Source organism: Phymastichus coffea, unplaced genomic scaffold (assembly GCF_024137745.1).
Source record: "Phymastichus coffea isolate CEN01 unplaced genomic scaffold, Cenicafe_Pcof_1.1 PCOF00156, whole genome shotgun sequence".
NCBI lineage: Eukaryota > Metazoa > Arthropoda > Insecta > Hymenoptera > Eulophidae > Phymastichus > Phymastichus coffea.
Window position 1 is genome coordinate 164,898 of NW_026706967.1, and position 18,854 is coordinate 183,751.

At 37.9% G+C, this 18,854-nt stretch overlaps 2 protein-coding genes across 6 annotated transcripts; both read right to left on the minus strand.

Annotated features, from left to right (window-relative positions):
* Nucleotides 1-12: 12 nt before the first annotated feature.
* Nucleotides 13-5,271, minus strand: LOC131672677 (cysteine--tRNA ligase, cytoplasmic). Of its 2 annotated transcripts, none has more exons than XM_058950050.1 (9): nt 5,142-5,271; nt 3,012-3,201; nt 2,475-2,817; nt 2,256-2,396; nt 1,975-2,185; nt 1,282-1,905; nt 998-1,203; nt 539-913; nt 13-463 (listed from the first exon to the last, which is right to left on the minus strand). In XM_058950050.1, exons 2-9 carry the CDS (start codon nt 3,188-3,190, stop codon nt 329-331), a joined length of 2,214 nt encoding a protein of 737 aa, XP_058806033.1. In that variant the 5' UTR covers nt 3,191-3,201; nt 5,142-5,271; the 3' UTR covers nt 13-328. The 2 variants fall into 2 exon arrangements, with proteins under 2 accessions (XP_058806033.1, XP_058806034.1); XM_058950051.1 differs by lacking the exon at nt 5,142-5,271 and adding an exon at nt 3,309-3,490.
* LOC131672678 (uncharacterized) lies at nt 3,863-17,915 on the minus strand. 4 transcript variants are annotated; one of them, XM_058950053.1, is made up of 13 exons: nt 17,442-17,915; nt 11,704-11,889; nt 10,138-10,208; nt 9,859-9,968; nt 8,647-8,861; nt 8,191-8,299; nt 7,670-7,764; nt 7,496-7,559; nt 7,310-7,388; nt 6,893-7,123; nt 6,431-6,536; nt 5,666-5,894; nt 3,863-5,355 (listed from the first exon to the last, which is right to left on the minus strand). In XM_058950053.1, the coding sequence occupies exons 2-13, from the start codon at nt 11,811-11,813 to the stop codon at nt 5,215-5,217; spliced, it is 1,560 nt and encodes a 519-aa protein (XP_058806036.1). In that variant the 5' UTR covers nt 11,814-11,889; nt 17,442-17,915; the 3' UTR covers nt 3,863-5,214. The 4 variants fall into 4 exon arrangements, with proteins under 4 accessions (XP_058806036.1, XP_058806035.1, XP_058806037.1 ...); XM_058950052.1 differs by lacking the exon at nt 17,442-17,915 and adding an exon at nt 15,506-15,644; XM_058950054.1 differs by lacking the exon at nt 17,442-17,915 and adding an exon at nt 14,348-14,657.
* Nucleotides 17,916-18,854: the final 939 nt, after the last annotated feature.

Sequence of the window (18,854 nt, forward strand, 5' to 3'; positions counted from 1 at the left end):
TTTTGATGAAGATTGCTTTTTATTACGAAAAAGAGGTCATTTATAAAACAGTTATAAAACATAAACAAATTAATTTTTACATGTTTAAAGTCGAAATTAAATAAAACAAATTAAAGCACAGTTCCATGACCTACAAGTGGATCAATTTACAACCGATTAACGACAGTTCTTTTTCATAAATTATATTATGCATATATATATGTAATGGAAATGGATGTATTATTGTTAATACAAATATCAAACGTGTAAAATAATTAATTAGAACAGAAAATTTGAAATAAATAAATAAATAATTTTTTATACCATTTGTGGCTTTCACAAATATATTTTAATTTTGTGTACTATTTTCTACACTGGCTAAATATTGAGCGTACCGTTTCTCCTGAGCTTGCTGCAACTTTTGCAGTTTCTTCAATTGACCTTTACTAATCTCTTTCCCTTCAATATCATGTGTTGGAAGACCCTGCAAAATGAAGTCACATTAAGTCTACTGTACCATCAAAGGGTATTATATAATTAATAAAATATTCTAATTTACGTTTTCATTGAACTTCGAATATTTATCTGTTTCAGCTTTGAACATCTCTTTGGGCAGAATTTTTTTCTGAGCTTCCTTTACTGCAGCAACAGCATCAGCCTCTGCTTTTTTCCTATCCTTCTCGGCCATCTTTTCAGCTTCCAATCGTTTCTTCTGCTCACGTTCCTTCAACAGTTCCACCTTATTGACAAACTTTACTCGCGAGCCGGTACATTCTTCATCCTCGAGACGTACACCTACGTTTGGCAACACTTCGTCCCGCAAATTGTCGCACTCTTTTAGAATTTCTGTAGCTTTTAACGTTCTCGCGTTACTTCGGACTTTGTCGCGGAAGTCAGAGAGGATTTCAAGATAAGGCATAACTGTTTCTTCAATCTAAAGGATTTTGTGACGTTAATTACAAAACAAAATTCAGTTTCAATGTGCAGAAAGCAGGATAAATTTAATCAAACTACTTACATTAATGCTTTGTGACTCATCATCAAGAGGAAAACCAATAGCGTGATGGGTCGGAATGGCTCCAAATATCGCAAGTATCTTGGTAATGTACACAGCAATATCTCGAAGCAGAAGAATATTGGGATTTGCACAATCTTTCATGTAGATATTACTATTAGATACTAGTTCTCTGATGATATCAAGAACAGATCTTGTGTCTATATTATCTGAAAATGAAATAAATATCTTAATAGATAATTCAAAAATGAAGTAAAAAATTATATGAATTAAAAATGTAAACTTACCACACAACGCCTCATGAATATCATCCTTAACTTTGAAAAAGTTATTATTTAAATCAAATTCTTTACTATCCCACTTGTTAAAAGTATGAATAGTCGTGCCGCCACTACCTATTTTCCTGATTCTGCACTTAACATTTAAAAAGAACTCGTTCAAAAACTTCTCGTATTGAACCGCCATCTCCATCGTTGCATCACTGTAATCTAATGTATCTTTCCATGAGTGAAACAAAAATGCAAGCCTCAATTGTCTTGCAGTATTCTTTTTCAATGCTTCCTTAATAGTAATGAAATTTTTCAGCGATTTGGACATTTTGCAACCTGAAATCGTCAGATGACCGGAGTGCAAAAAGTACCTAACCCAGTGTGAATGTTTGAAATAGGCCTCGGCTTGGGCAAGTTCATTATCGTGATGAGGAAATTTTAGATCGACACCACCTGTGTGAATGTCGAGACTTTCGCCACAAATAGCTGAAGCCATAACGGAACATTCGATATGCCAACCTGGACGGCCTTTACCCCATGGTGAATCCCACCATGGTTCACCGCTTTTGGAGCTTTTCCATAAAGCAAAATCCGTTGGTGAACGTTTTTCGGACAGCTGCTCAGCTGATATGCTCAGGTCACCTGTAAATATTTTTGGATTTCAACTAAAAGTTGTAATAAATCAAGTTTAATGTAATGTTAAATAATTACCTTCTCCATCTTGAAGTGATGAAGTATCGCCATATGCTTCAGGAATTAGCTTAGCATAAAAATGTTTTTCATTCTTATCAAATGCCTTTACATCAAAATATACAGATTCCTTGCTCTTATAAGCTAGACCATTTGCTATGATTTTTTCAATAAAAGTTATTATCTCTGGTATGTATTCACTAACCCTGGTAAGAACACTTGGCCTTAAGACCTAAAAAATATAATTTAATTCTCAAATAGCTATTTTAAAATACCAAATTTGTTAACATATTTATATATACATTAAGAGCATCCATATCTGAATGGAATTCATTTTCCCAGTACTGAGACAACTTGCTAAAAATAGAATGTTCAGTCACTGTATCACCTTTCCTCTTATCGAGCCAGTCTGACAATGGATCTCTTGCTTCTTTGAGCAAAACCTAAAGTTGTAATTGATATGATTCTTTTAAACAATAAGATTTATAAATCAAAATTAATCAAAATGATTCAATGTATACCTCTTGGAATATTTTAATTTGCGCTTCATTATTTGCTTTTACAGCACCTTCAAGTTTCTGTAGTGTATCCTTCACTTTGACTAATATCTTTTCATACATATTTCTTTTATCAGAATCCGTAGTTTTTTTGACAGTATCTTGAAAATTACTGATAACATCTTTAGCATCTGTCAATATTTGATCAAGACTTTGATTTTCACTAACATAATTATCATATAAGTAATTCTGCCTGGCTCTTTTGATAATTTTATCATCAATATCAGTTATATTCATAACATATAACACTTCATAATTGAAATAGTCTGATAATACTCTTCGCAAGATGTCAAAGGAAATGTAAGATCTACAATATAACAAAAATAGGATCAAGTTTAATCATAAAATGTCTATTAGTAAACAATGATGACTAAAGTACATGCTTAATAAGATCTAGACCATATTATAATTAAATTGGTACATTACAACTAAGACGATACAATTCTTATATCAAATAAAAATGCATGTAAGATGCTCAGACTATGAATTAATTTATCATACCTTGCATGGCCCATATGTGATGCATCGTAAACAGTTGGTCCACAGCTGTACCACAACACTCTGTTTCTATATTGTGGAATAAATTCTTCCTTCTGCCTTGTTAGACTATTGTAAAGTTTTAGTGGAGGATCTTTCTTAGGCTCTGGAGGAGTCCAGGATGGCTGCAATCTCTTAGACATTTTTCCTTATACTGTGAATTAAAATCATATTTCATATGTATTGCTAAGAGTGATTTGTAATTCACTTTTAATTATGAAAGCCAATGAGCGTTTAAACCTATTGTTTATGACAACTAACCTTAACGAAGTCGTGATAATGTAAATAATACTATTTTATTACTCAGTAAACTATCCTGTTCTTGTAATTTTAATTTTTAAATATATGTAATTTAATAACAGTCTTAAATATTCAACAAAGCTTATATATTTCGCTTTGAAGTGCAAAATGCTGACGCCTTTGTTAACGTCAGGACACGTGTAATAAAGCCGTTGCCCACAAATTCTAACTTCCCGACTTTAAAAGTCTATACCAAGAACTATGCTATATATATATATAAACTGATTGATGTCGGTTACGTAGAAATTATCTTATCTCAGTCGTTGTAATCATATTCCATTAAAATTAGAATTCATATAAAAATACAATATTTTAATTCAATATGGTTTAGTTTTATAAAATAAATTTCTTAATTTCTAATTTTTTTTAACAAAAATTATTTTCACAAATTTTAATGAAAAATCTATTAAAAACCTATGCTGCATCGAGTTCTTTAGTATCATATTTATATTTCAAAGGATTGAAAGAGAAAAAGGAAAAAAAACAATCTAAAATTAAAGACCTTACATCTTCATATATAAATTTATTTTTTTAATTTGTGACAATTAGTTTTCTTCTATAACAAAGTAAAATTTTTTTATAAAATTTACACCAAGCAACATAATTACAATGTCTTGTAATGTTATCCTCATATAATGTAATTTTTATTAGTAAATATTTTTCAGTTAACAAAGAAATAAATTAGTAACAGTAATCTAATAATTTCAAATACTAACTTTTTTAATAATTTGGAGAAAAGGAAATCTTTTAGTGTATCAATTCTAAGCAATTAATTTCATATATATACATATATATATTTGCCTCAATCGTTCGTTTAAATTAAATTATATTGCTTGTACCCTGCCGTTAATCATTCATAGATAAGTTCTCAAATTTGTATAATACACGCAGATTTCCTGAGTTTTTGTCAGTATTTTTTATTTATTTGATACAAACAAAATACAAAAAGCTTGTTCCACAAAACAGTTCTCACTTACACAATAATTGAAGGTAAAAAAACCTAATAAAACTCGATCGAATTTTTGCGACCAAGTCGAAGATAATTTACTTTTTCATAAATTATAAATGCTTTTTTACAATATTCGTTAATTTCACAAGCACGTAATACGTTGGTGAATGCGTAAAAAATACAAATCCAAAAATAAAATACGAAATCATATGCGCATCACGGAATTCACATCATGAATGAAAATTACATCTGAACAATTAGGCACATGATTACTTAAGCTAATAATTTAACACGGTCCTTTGGCTGTGTGAATATTTTACATATGGTATCAATGATTTTACAATATAATAATTAAATTAAGAATTGAGATTATAGTTTCTGTATCTTTACAGTGAAGTTTTTTATTTTACTTTCATCGTGGTCGCATGTAATGTTCTTTTATATATTTTTCAAAAACATTAGCATCTTGAAGATACTCGCGTCTTATCTTACTATCTTACTATATTCAGATCAAAAATTAATAATCAGTAAACCATTAAAAATAATTAATAATGTGACTATGTACAAGAATTGAAAAAAATATTACGAAATAATTATCAACTTGTTGCACGCAAAATCAGATTATACAAAGTAAATCAAACTACCGTTGAATCTTAAAAAATACGATTTGTAGTTGATAACTAATACTAATTAATAATTAGCTACTTAAAGTAGAAGTTAGCTGTAATAAAAAAAGAATTAGAGAGAGATTAACGTTATTCAGTACAAGTTTTTAACGATAAATGACGAATTAAAATATACAATGGTATTTAGATCGAATAAAAAATAAATTAGTTTTTGTTTACCTTTGTCGAAAATAATTAATGAAGTTTTCGCGCATGATTGTTTTTTAAATTAAAAATTACAGATGTCGTAAAGTCAGCAAGGACTTTGAACTATTTGTATCGCGTGCTGCAGCGCATCCGCGATATTTTCATAAACAGGTACATCTTCGCGCGTCGCCATGTCTGATAGGTATGTTCTACCTCTATTGTAGTCTTTTGTTGCTTGCTCTGTCAACTATAACACATAATTTTTCAAATAAACATAATAAACAAATGATATTTTAAAAAAATACTATTAATCTGCATATGCATATTTGCCGACTAACTATCAAAGTACTTTATCAATCAAATTGAAAGATATTCATTATATATATTGAATATGACTTCGAGTCAAATAAATATCAAATATTAAAAATAAATTGATAACAAATACTAGATTATGAAAGTTGAAGTAGAACTACAAATGATAAACACATAATTGTAATGAAGACAATGTTTTAATCATGATATTGCTGCAAATTTGCGGCGTGCTAGATTATAATTACCTTTTCTCCAGATATGGAGATACCCTCTGGAAGAGGTTGAATACATAGAACGAGTTTGACGTGTAATCCAATAAGGTGGGCGGCGAGTGTCATTATTGCCATCCCGCGCGCATGATGCGGTACAACAAGCATTATTAGACGTGAGTTCTTCATGCGCTGCAACTCTAAAGGTAATACTCGAGCGATAAAATCATTTGTACTTGGACGATAAAATGTCAAGCTCAGAGACCTGAAAGAACGAAATAAGGTCGATGAGCTTTTTTGCGGCATATTATCATTTTTATGATAACGTACACTGTACGAGACGACCAATAACGCGATAATTCAGTTAGCCATTGTCGCTTACGTATTTTAGAATAATAAACTTCTATGACCGCGATCAACACCAATAAAGGTCTATCAGCTTAAAGCGGTTATTTTCCATTTTCGCGATGCGAAGCTTTGTTATCTGTCAATAATTTATTACACAATTTAAGCGATAAGTTTTAAAAATATTTTATTATTAAAAAATATTTAGAAAAAAAGCTTGTGACTCTAATTGCGCTGTTTTATTATATAATGTGTTTATTATATTGCTCAACATGAGTCATCGATAAATGAAGCCGACTAAATTTATTTCTCGACTTATACATTTCTGCGCGTGATTGTATTTGAATTTCAAATCGTCTCGAAATTAGATTATGTATCGAAAGAGAATACAAACTCTATTCAAGTATTATTCTTTAAAGATTTTAAAGAATTGCAACAAATCATAAATCAACTTACTCGATAAGTGGTGCTGCTGACGACTCTAACCAAAGTGAATCTTTCCCTATTACGCCAATATATAGGTCTCTTTTCTCCGTATCCGTTATAATAGAGTTGGTCCAGTCTAAAATAATATTAATATTTTAGAGATCTCTATATGTGCGAAATTCGCAAAAGAAGTAATAGTACTCGAATCTTTCTGCGCGTGCTTTGCAATCAAAATAATAAATAAAAAAACACTGATAAGCCTCAAAATATGATGTAGATAAATAAAGTATTGCATTTATTACTAACTGATTCGATTGTATCACATAGTGTAGTTTAATAAGCTCGCTTAAGAAATATTAATAATTACAGTTACACAGACGTCCAAAGTAAATAAATAAACACGTACTGTTTACAGTGATAAAGAAAAAAAATAAAACGTTTTGTTGGCTTTGTAAAAAAATGTAAAAATGTGACTTGTTGTAGATTGAATACCTATAAAATGATTAAAAGGTTGAACGAAAGCTCTGCGCAGAAACTTTGAGGCCTTCCTACTTAATATACGCCAAACTGAAGGTATCTCACTTTCGCAGCTCACTCCATTTGTTCCCTTCACCCGCCACGACCACTCGTTTGATATCGTGCAGAACTGCTCAAAGCTCACGCGCTGCTCCCGTGGATCTCCGTTGCTTGATAATTTCTCTAGCATTGCTTTCTCATGAATATCTGGAAAGAAATAATTTAAATAAAATAAGATAATTAAAATAACTTAAATTAATTATTGAAAATTATTCGTTGTATTAAACCATACGTTCAAAATTTGAAACAATATTGATCGTCAATGTCGACCTTGAATACGAATTTTCTTGTGTTATTAAATAATGCAACGTTCAATTGCATAATTGACATTACCTGCTTTGTTTAAGAAGTTGCGCAGATCGGAAACCGAAAGATTATTACAGTTGCCGTTGTTCTGCAATAACATCAGCGCCTGAAATGACGTGAAACGATCAATACCTTTGCACGTGCGACTTGTCTATGTAGGCATACAAAAAAAAAATATGAATAAAAGAAGTCGCGGGTAATTTATCAATTTACCTCGGCTAAACTTATCGTTCCCGTGTCGTTCGAGTCCATCGATTTGAATGCTTCGCTCAACTTTCTACAAAACAAAGAAGGAAAGAAATGAGCTCATAAATTTCCATCGCTTCGTAGCCGCCCGGCAAATATTGTGTGCCGTCGCGTAAAAAGAAAAAAATAAAAGACACTCACGTGACATCAGTTCCGTGTTGACCGAATGAGATTCTAGATGACCTGATTTCATCCTCGCATTGCAAATCTTTAACGCTGACTGCGTTGCGCAGAATCTACAAAAATTTACGTGAAACGTCAAATGAAAAGTCTACTTTTTCTTTCGGGTGACATTTGTCCGGAGAAAGAAAGTGCTGGAACTTGTACTGGGCAACAGCAAATAAGCTTTCCAATGATATTTCACATTTCAGGCGGGGGAAACAATTCACTTAAGCACGAGATAATATCAGAAATCCGTTCTTGTTAAACACAAGAAAAGTTCGAATACACGACGGCACAGGTACATGTCTCGACTGTAACGCGCTTTTCAGGGCTCGACAAATGTTTCCACGATTAATCTCGCGTATTATTGGCCAAAAAAAATTCGAGCGATAACGATTGGCAAAGCGCCAATATGCTGAAAAAGAAAAGGAACGGAGCAGGAGCGTTCGCTTTCAAGACAGGAGGCGGGATCGTCGGTCCAGACTCTGGCTGCTTCTCACCTTGGACGTGCAATGAAGCGCGGCCGATATGCTCTCGAATATCGGTATCCTCTGTCTCTCCGTCAAGTACTGCAGCACCAGCAGTCCGTTCGTCAGCTCGCAGTATTCCCTGAAAGCAGTCGCGCGTCTCGATGACGATGGCTTGGCAAGGGCGCGAGCTCGAAATAGCGCTCTTTTGGCCGCGACACAATCGCCGAGCAAGTGCGAGCTTTTCGCGACTTTCATTGTCGTGGATATTCAATTTTTGGATATTCAATCCTCGTATTTCCGGATAGCTGCATTGAACGCGACCGAACGCGCGTATCGACTCCGCAACACGCTTTTCAGGTGAAATTCCTCGCTCTCGATCGGCCAGCTCCCGGACAAAAGAGAAAGCGCGCATTCTTCAAATAAAGATCGCGAGCGTCAGAGCTGTATACCGCGCGGTTGAACACGTCGACGAAAGTATTTACTCACTGATTGGAGACAGGCTCGCCAAGGATGCACTGCCCCTGTCTGTAGGGATGAATGACGAGCACGAGCGAGTCTCGCCGAGTGCCCGCAAGCTCGGCAGCCTCGATTATCCCGGCGGTGTTGCGCGTTCGCTCATCGATGACGAACAGGAGTACTCGTGCCCTTTCCTTCGCCTCAAACTCTTCGGCGATGAGTTCTGGGCACCAGTACGATACTTGCTGCAATTGACGATTGATTTTTTTTTTCCTTTTGACAAACGCCGACGGAAGCATCGATTCTTTTCCTACAACTCGTGCACTCGCGAAGTGCATTTTGTTAGGGATAGATAAGCTTTCAGAAGCAAATGTTTGTCGAACGAATCGACAACAAAGCTGAATTCCGTATTTGATATACACGATGCATTCCTTTCGCCTCGTGGATTAAGCAATTTTTGTGGAGTCACGTATTATTTCGCAGCCCACTTGAATCTTCCTCATAATGTAATCAAAACAGAATGGTTTATCTTTCTTTGACGTATCAAGATAAATAAACTACTTTGATCAATCGACAGATATCGGCAACAATTTATTATTTAGATTCGTATTTGCACGAAGTTTTTCTTTGATTGATAAAATACTACTATGAGATGAGAACCTCACTTATAAATAAACTTGAAGAAAAGGTTTTTACTCGCATTTTTCCCATTTTTGCAGGAGAATGGTAACTAAATCATCCTTCTTTACTTTCTTTTTATATAAAAATGAAACCAGCTATGATAACTTTACAATCTCAATAATCTGCAAACGATATTTATCACAATTCATTTTTCTCTGATGAGAAAAAATATGACAATCAAGTTAATCAGCCATTTTAAACTATAACCGAGATTGTAATCCTGAAAAGTTCTCTTTCTAACTAGTTATCATGAACTAAAAATAAAGTCGTCCCCTATTGATCACCGACATTCGGAAGTTCACTTGAGAATTAGAGCAAAATCATCGTGTTTGACAGTGTCATTGAAAAAATCAGTCTACTTACGAAGGCAATCCTATAGCTTTGATTTGACTATGTAAACGCAGATGGAGGTCATTGGTTCTTTCCTCCTTTTTTTTTAATTCTTTTTGTCAAGTGTACGCAAAAAAAACGAAACGGCTTCTCTATAATCTGGACTAAAATTTGCTCTGACGCAACTGTTGTCGAGTGGCAATAGATCGTAAATTTAAAAAGATAGCTTACAGGGTTGTAATAGGTGATACCAAGGCTCTGCAACGTCGGGATAGCGATGTCGGCCCTCCATGTCGTAGGATTGCACGAACCTCCGAGGAACACCTCACACGCCATCCTCTCTGATCGTCGCAGCAACAAAAAGGTAATGTTTTTTTGGTTATAAAACAATATCAAATAAATGCGTTTGCTTCGAAATAAATAGAAAGGCATTCTCAAACGTGCTTTATAAATCAAATGAGACAAAGCGACATTCGAGCATTGCCATTTTGTATGCCTAGAGGAACGTACTTGAGCCAGCCTTGCTAGTGTCCTTTCCATCACAATGTATGGAGCAAGAGGTGCTCATAGGAACAGATACTCTAAAAAAAGAAAAAACAGAGATAAAACACGATTAGGATTCCGTTTATAGAGTGCATGTACAAGAGCGACAAAGAGAGAGAGAGAATGGATAATAATTAAATGAAAATAATGATGTAATTATCTATAAACGAGCAGTAAACACGGCATTTTAAAGCTTAATTAGCGACAGCGCTCTGATTGATAGTTTTTTTTTGCTCGTGATTTGTAAATGCAGTGCTGAAAAAAGCTAATCTTTTTTATTTGCGGAAAGTTTCCACTTTTATTTAAAAACATTATTTATACAGCTACTACTTTGATAAAAAAAATTAATAACCAATTCAAAAATACGCGTAAAGCAAAGCATACTGAGAGCCAACTATACAGATCAAATAATAAAAAAAGCTTCTACAGAGATACTAATAAGCTTAATCTTTTATCGTAATTTTTTTTTAGATAATATAATTGGAAAAAATCAAAATACAATCACATACAAAAGAATCAAAGCTTCGATAAAATAGAACGAACATTTTTGTGCAATCGAGATATGTACACAGATTCTTTCGATTATCAGTCAGTGCAACAACTTGTGAAACAAAATAACTGAAAAGGAATACTAGTAACAAAATAAACATAAAATATTATTGATTGAATGGTAAATATTGAAACAGCGTCTTATATCAAGTATGTGCTAAAACAACAAACATTTAATTAGAAATAATTACCTCTTCTTACGCATACATCACAATAATTATCGACAAATCATGCAAGTCTAGCCATACAGCAACCAGGATTCGATTGATCCGCGAAGAAAAAAGAAAATAAAATAAAAATGGTAAATCGGACGAAATGGCAAACGTGAAAAACGCAAACATCCAGAAAGTCCAGAGCGCGAAAGCGAGTGAGCGAGAGAGAGAAAGAGAGAGAGAGAGAGAGAGAGAGAGAGAGAGAGAGAGAGAGAGAGAAGCAAAGAATTGCTTTGCGAAGACGTACTTTCGAATATCAAATCCTTTAACGGGGATAAAAAACAATTCGCGCTTGAACATGGTTAGACTATAGAGTTGGTTCACGTTTGGTGCACCGACGCTCCTCGCCTGCAACAGAGGAAGAGAGCGACGCGCTGCGCTCGGGATGAGAGAGGACACAACGAATGCTTTCCGCGTCGCGACGTTGGCGCAAAACGAACCGCGGCACGCGTCGTCCCCAACATCCAGTCGGTGTGCTCCTTACGGCAGGCTCGCGTCGCGGCGCAGACGCGGGCAGGTGGTGGTGCCACCGCCGCCTCGGACTGCGAGTTGTCGGTGCGCGCGCTCAAAATTAGATCTGCGGGCCAATGACTCGTCGCAGATGACAAAAAGCGACTATTATTGTCCGTGCGGCGTCGAACGTAATGACGTGCCTTCGAACGCCGCGCCGCGGTCCCCCCGGTCTGGCGCGACGCTCGTTGATCGGACGATCCGCGATCTCGCTATCCGGCAACGAGCGAGAAATGAGCCGAGAGCGACGCGGCTGACTTACCCCTGCTTGTAGAAGCACGCGAGCTCGGTAGCGAACAAGATCAGCTCCTTGTACATGGCGCCACTGGATTTCCTCTCCGTCTGCAGCGGCGATCCAGTGATGTGCGGCATTTTTACGCGGGGGCTCCCTTCTGTTCTTCTTCTCCGTCGGCCGTGCGCGCGCTCGCCCGTCGTTCACTGCTCGTACCTGCGAACAGCAAATCCAGAAAATCGGCCTGCATCAGTGCCAGCCAAGCTCGCCCCTGGGACATTCGATCGAGCGATCGCTCCCGATTTAAATATCATCCCTAATAGCGCGAACGGATCTTGCGATTATGTGTCAAACGCGTGGCGATGTGATCGATGAAGTAATCGCAGCGACGGCCTATTCGTAAATATACAGCATCGGCGATAAGGCAGAACAACAGCCGTACCGTCGCGCGCAGTGCCGACAACGTGACTTGCTTTATCGGATTTGTATTGACATTGTAATTATCTGAGGTGTTTAAATGTCGCCTCGAGTAGAAGATACTAATTTCAATCAGATTCGCGAAAGACAAGAGAAATGGCAAAGCTCGCATAGTTATACTTTCGTGTAAAGCTTCGTGGATTTTCCAGAGAAAAAAATAGAACGGTTTACAGACACGCTAATCAAAATTAACCGATAGTGAGCCTATTGACCGAGTGTCAAATACTCTTATCAATTGCGACTACAAATACATATGTCAAATGCTGTGCACACGTAACTATTTTTAAATCTTTCGTAATGCAACCTTTATTATCAGTTGATTGTTTTTTTTTTTACGACTCGCAATCATCCCAAAGGCCGGCGTCGTAAACACTTGATTATTTTCGTTAAAATTTGACGCACGACCGCCAAACGAAGCTGTACGTTCGCGAAAGCTATTTTAACTCGTAAAATAAACCAACTCATCAAATAAATTTGAACGCACAATTAATAATGTCGTGCGACTGCTTTGAAAGCGATAAAGAAGAACGTCACAAGGATATTGTACAGTCGACGATTTGATAAGGAGCTTTATGGGCGCAAACGACACGATACGACGCCACTTGATTTACATTATGTTTCGGTTGTGTGACGCTTTCGCGAAAAACGTCCTGTTTGCCGATACTCCATCGTGGTTTTTAGTGTGTGTCTAATAAACGAGGAAAGTTCCACCAGTGTTCATCAATTTGTAAGACGCTTTGCGTAAAAATAGAAACAACTAGAAAACTTAGCGAATGATTTTTCGTGTGGCGCACTTTTCCGCGTGGTTGTTTACCAATTCTCCCATGCGACTCGTTTTGAACAAATTATTGAATCTTCACACTTAGATTTTTGTTCGAATAATTGATTGAAGATCGAGTGAAAGTAAAACCGAAATTCCGCTTTAATGTGCCTAAACCAGAATAAAAGAGAGAGTGAAAAAGTAAAATTAAATACAAATGAAAGACACTTTTGCAGATGCTTGAATCCAATCCAGCTCACAGAATGTAAAGCATTGAGAATTGTAAACACAGAAAATATGGATAAAGTTTCTCAAACTAAAAACAGTCTACATAGTAGCCATCCCACGAGTAATGTTGAAAATAAATGGTTTTTTAGTTGATTATGCTTTAATTACTTTAGCATGGCAAAAATTGTTTAAAACAAGAAAATATAATTTAAGTCTCTTACTGTAAAGAATATCAAATTTTTAATTCTTAACAATATTTTACTAAATTTTACTCAACAGAATAATCAATCAAGCAAAACATTTCATTTACTAAAGCTTTTCAATAGCATAAAAATAAATAATTTAAACAATTGTTCTGCACTGCATTTGAATTTTTGTCACTTGGCAGGAATGCATACATGCTTTGTCAAAGGCAATCGTCGAACCCACTGACATAATACTTGCTAAACATACTTTAAATACTTGAACAGCATCCAGTAATGCAATAATGCAACTCTAGCAACTCATTAGCATGAATTTCAACAGGATACAGCCTCGCAAGGTGAGCAATGAAAGAATAACTAGCGTAAAATTCATTTTTATCATGTGGGATTAAATTACATGTTTTAGATTGAAGTGAAATAAAGGGATCAGACACACGCCTGTATAGTAATAGTGACACTTAAATTAGTAGGTGATTCTCAGTAGGCACTGAGCCAAGAAAATGTTCATTGCTAAACTGAATTTGAACTGTTTCTTGAACTACTTTTCCAATGAGTGCATCTCCATTAACTTCTGTTACCATCATTATGTTTTCAAGAAAATCTGCCCTTGTAAATAACTAATTTACACACCAAAGTCACTGACCTACTAACTGCCAAGTTACCAAACAAAATGTCTTCTACTTCCAAATGACACATTAACAAACCACTAGAAACTAGTACAAGTGGATACAATTAAAATAAATTTCCAAGATAAGCTTTCATTATAACTATGAAATCATTTGTAAGCTGCTGAGCGTAAGAGAAAAATAACTGGACACTCAGCCTACCAGTCCACAAGAAGAAAAGAAAAAATGGCTTGTATGCTACTGAAAAACCACAAAATCACAAATCATGTATGTGTATCAGCATCTAATCCAGTGAAAAATTTTCTACGCAAACACACTAAAATATCTGCAGCTTTGTCAGAGTTGAAAAAAAACTTATAAACTTATAATGTTCCACCTACACAACAGTCTCCAGCTGTAGTAGACTTGGCGCAAACAGCAGTTCTCTCTTTCTCTATCTCTATACAGGTGTTGCTAGCGGTTGAGCAGTCAGACCAAAACTGTCAGCAAAGCCCCTCTGAACAACAACACACACATGCAGTAGCAGCCCCACCAGCATAGAAAACGAGAGAGACAGAGATACCAGGGTCATCGTATTCCAGAAACCGCTGTATCAAGGCCCCACTGGGGCATCCACTGGAGAACACACTATCTCTTCCCACCACTCTCTCGCCCTCTCTTTTCCGATCTCCGAAGCAAGAGTGCGCGAGAGAGAGGGCGAGACAGCCTCGCGTACTCCCGCTATTGCTCATACTTATTTATACACCGTTATATTTAAAATGAGAGAAAGAGCGCTCGAGAGTGCGGGAGCAGCGTGCGCTCGACGTCAACTGTGAGCGTCGGAAAGTGTATTTCCCAGCGGGAGTGCACTGGACTCTTTGCACCTTGAGGTTTCAGTGAAAGGTCGATCACACGCGCTTTCGGAAACCTCTCACCGCGACACGCGCGTGTTTGCGTGTTGATCGACGATCGCGACAAGTTTGCACGTAGTGACCAGCGAGTTTCTTGATTGAGCGTTAAAAGCTCGAAAGTTTGATATTATGTAATTGTTCCATAGCGCGAAGCTTATCAATAAGCCGAAACAAAAACATGACGGCTCTCAAATCAACCGAGTAGACGCGAATATATTTGAAGACAGCAAATCAAAACACAATTGTTACGAGAGGCGTACGCGTACGTGCATTTCGCAGTAAACACTTGTGCTGTATTTTCAGAGCTGATGCCGCGGGGATGCAATGCAGGCGGATATCGCGACGTGATGTAACCAAAAAGAATGTTCTATGCGTAAAGAGCCAACGACTTATCCTAGTTTGTTTTAGGTCGTGTGCACGCTCGCACCTCCATTTATAAGAACGAGAGCAGACAACTATTGCACGGCCATACCTAACCTATTCGTCGAGCGCAATATTATTTGCCGGAATAAACAAGGAACAGCGCGGTGCACTTTGATCGATAAGCGCACACGCACACCAAGCGCACACAGCCAGCACAATGTTAACATTAAATCGATAACTCTCGATCGCTCTGTTTTGCGTGTGTAATCTCTCGGCGAAACTCACATTCTCTAATGGATATCCTTGCAACACTCTGTATATTCTAGGCCTGTCACGATACACTTTCGCGAGTGTATCAACTGTGCGAAGCTGGTCTCGGCGGCGAGAATAAACAAAGCATGCTTGCACGTGGATCAACGACGAGGAAAACACTTTGAAGCGGACGACGCATCGTCGCACACTGAACCAAACTAAGTCGACAACTGGTGGCGCGCGAACTTGGAGACTGCGGCGAGCGACGTCGCCGCTCTGTCTCGCACACGCACGCGCGTTCGCCTCACCACACGCGCAGGCGCGACACACGGAGAGCACGCGCGCGGTATATACAGGGCAATGACGTAAACCTCCAACAATGAGGCGTGATGTCACACGAGCCACTGGCCACTGTTTCTCCTTATCTCTGTCCTGCGACTCGAGTGGCGCTGCTGCCGTTTCCCTATCCTATCTCTCGACGCTTCTGTCAACACCACGCGCATACAAACTGTCGCCAATATGTATCGACGCAAAAATTGGCCACAGAGAGCTTTCACCTTCCATGGCAACGCAAGGCGAATCGACGAGCCGGTAGATGTCTGACCGGAGCAGTTTATCAGCCTCATAAAGCACCGAGAACCTCTTGACGGACGCTTGCACTCGGGTGCCGCGAAGGCCTCCGATAAACGAAAGATATCGGAAAGCCTTCGTGTCTGACCGAATCCGGGATCTTTACTACTTGCAACGATATCCAATTTCTTTCTCCTTGTCCAAAAAATGCCGTTCGGAAATTATTTTCGAACGGTTGCCGCTCGACAAATACATCTTGCGGCAATATTCTTTTGGAATCAGAGTATTTCTACTGCTGCCAGGCTATTCGGGCTATTCTGATGAATTATGGAGACACGAGGCCGATTTTTGCTGTGCAATTTGAATAACGCCAGACGCGCTCGAGCGTTTCCTTCGAAGGATTCGCGCAACAACCAAAATTATGTAAGACTTTGTCGGATTAGAGATTTTCACGATGACCATCCATAATCATAAAGCTACATATCGTGACAATATCTTCTAATCCAATCATCCAATAAACAACATTAGCAATGAGCTAATCATCGAATCGAGCATGTCAGGTATTTACCAACACATTGCAAAATTACGTGGCGCACTAGCTCAATCGATCTCCGCAAAATTGGTATTCCCTCGACCTTATTTTTCTCGTCTCGATCATGGATATCTTGATTCAGCGTATCGCCCGGTGACGTTGCTTATCGAAAATCAAAGTTGTCCGCAGGTGTGTGCATCGACGAATAGAAAAGGTACGCGCAACGGGGAATTTAACAATGCGGCGAAATTACGCATCGGTTCCGCGTAATTTTTCAGGTGAAATACGCGACAGCTGCGGCTGCGTACGTCATTGCGGACGCGTATCGGTGTCGCTAACTGCTGACGATTTTGATCGGTTCTGCGTCAATTTCGCATCGTTGTTCGGAGTGTCGCCGGCCACGCGCGTCGCTGAATAAAAAGTGGCTCAATTAGATTTCAGTTGGCGGGGGCGTTGAAGCGACTTCGCCATCGAAGAGCGCAAACGCGGACAGCATTGACACGCTTATTTCGACCGATGACTTCAGCCTCATTTAATATGAACAGCGGGTAAATTTATTTTATTGAATTTCGCTAGTTATCCCGATTGAATTGACAATAAGTCAGTCGCTGCTTCGTTGCGCCATCAATCTTTTGGGAAATTCATCAAGTAGGCGTTACAATCGACCCATTCGGACGCGTTCGTGCACAAAGAGAGAGAGAGAGAGAGAGAGAGAGAGAGAGAGAGAGAGAGAGAGAGAGAGAGAGAGAGAGAGAGAGAGAGAGAGAGAGAGAGAGAGAGAGAGATAGTGAGGCTTAACTTTAAAATGAGGAAATTTCACAATTAAAATTCCGCCACTACGCTATATAAACTAATATTGCTACGTACCTAATTGGGGACGACAAACTCGTCAAAGATTTGCAACCTTCGGAAAAAAGACAAAGTCGCGCTTTTCTTCGTGGATGTTCTGCTCGATCAAACGGTATTTGCCTCAGAAAGAACAAAAAAAAAAAACAAAGACAAGATTGTTCTATTTGGCCTGAAGCCACGCAGCGTCAATATCGCGTCTATAATGATACGCAAAAATAGTCGTGCGCGAAAATCTGGATCGGACCCACGAAATTCTTCAGTCGCTTCGTTTGTATCGCGACACGCATCCTTCGAGCAAATCGCTATAAATATCCGGCGAAAAAAAAAATAATTAAAAAATAAATAAATAAATAAAATGAATAATGTCGAATATAAGGAGACGCGTGTTTCGCCAATAACTCCTGGTCGTTAAAAAAAACTCTCTCCGGATCACGTATACACACACGCGCGCGTACGCACTTCGATTCTCTCCGTTGCGTACGGTTTCATCGACCTCTCGAGGGCCACTGTTTGCAACTTGTATTCGCTGCCGCCATGTTTCGTTGGTATAAAGAGCGAAAAAGTATAAAAGAAACGCGTATAGCTCGTACGTCACGTGCGATGATCGAATCAATATTATTAGCCGTCAAATCTGCGCTCGGCGCGAGTGGCGTGTGGACATTGTGGGGGGTACAAAGGGTATAATTGATAAGTATAATTAGCCATGATCGAACTCGATTTTTTTTTCTCTTGCGCTTGACGATGTGAATTTGAGAAGAAAACTCGTAAGAGAAATCTCATTTTCTTCTTCTTATTCTCTCTCTTTTCTTTGCCAACTGGCAAAGAAACATTTGAATGCCGCACAGTTCAAAGTTAAAATTAACGATTGCCTAAAATTGAAAAGCTGAAAGTCACCGCTCGTCTCGTGGCTATTCGTCAGCTTTGCAACAAAGTGTCGCAGCGGTCGTAGATTGGTCGGTAGCATTTTGCTTTTTACAAGCCTTTTCCCCGTCAGAGATCCACTTTTTGTTGTTACGTGATATGCAATTATCGTGAATTATTGGATTTTTCACGGAACAAAGTCGCTTTGACAGCGCAATGAGACGCCAAGCGACGCCGATCTCTATTGTGCGTTCCGTCATAACGTCACGCCACATCGCGAGTTGACGCTATACTATTTTTAATTGTGACTTCATGCCTGTCACGATTAAATGCACATAAGTCTCGCATCACTTTCGGTTTTCGATTTGTCAAAGCAATCCGACGTGAATATTTCAACTGTGATATGAAAAAGTGGCTTTTGAATGATTCTTGAAAAATCTGAAGAAAACGTGATCTTAGAGAAAACGGACAAAAAGAAGCTGAGAATCGAGAAAAAGAGTGAAGTAACGGTACATGATTGGTCATTCTGAAATAAGCTGATCTAATACTTTGCGTGTTGCTAAGTCATTA

Bases quoted from the DNA above. Each gene is read 5' to 3' on its own strand.
- LOC131672677 (XM_058950050.1), bottom strand. From the start codon at position 3,190: ATGTCTAAGAGATTGCAGCCATCCTGGACTCCTCCAGAGCCTAAGAAA. The intron at 2,818-3,011 runs GTATGATAAATT...GTTATATTGTAG, and splicing joins TCACATATGGGCCATGCAAG to ATCTTACATTTCCTTTGACA. The intron at 2,397-2,474 runs GTATACATTGAA...TTACAACTTTAG, and splicing joins AAATTAAAATATTCCAAGAG to GTTTTGCTCAAAGAAGCAAG.
- LOC131672678 (XM_058950053.1), bottom strand. From the start codon at position 11,813: ATGCCGCACATCACTGGATCGCCGCTGCAGACGGAGAGGAAATCCAGT. The intron at 8,862-9,858 runs GTAAGCTATCTT...CGTCAATTGCAG, and splicing joins GTATCACCTATTACAACCCT to CAAGTATCGTACTGGTGCCC. The intron at 6,537-6,892 runs GTATTCAATCTA...ATATTATTTTAG, and splicing joins ACCTTTTAATCATTTTATAG to ACTGGACCAACTCTATTATA.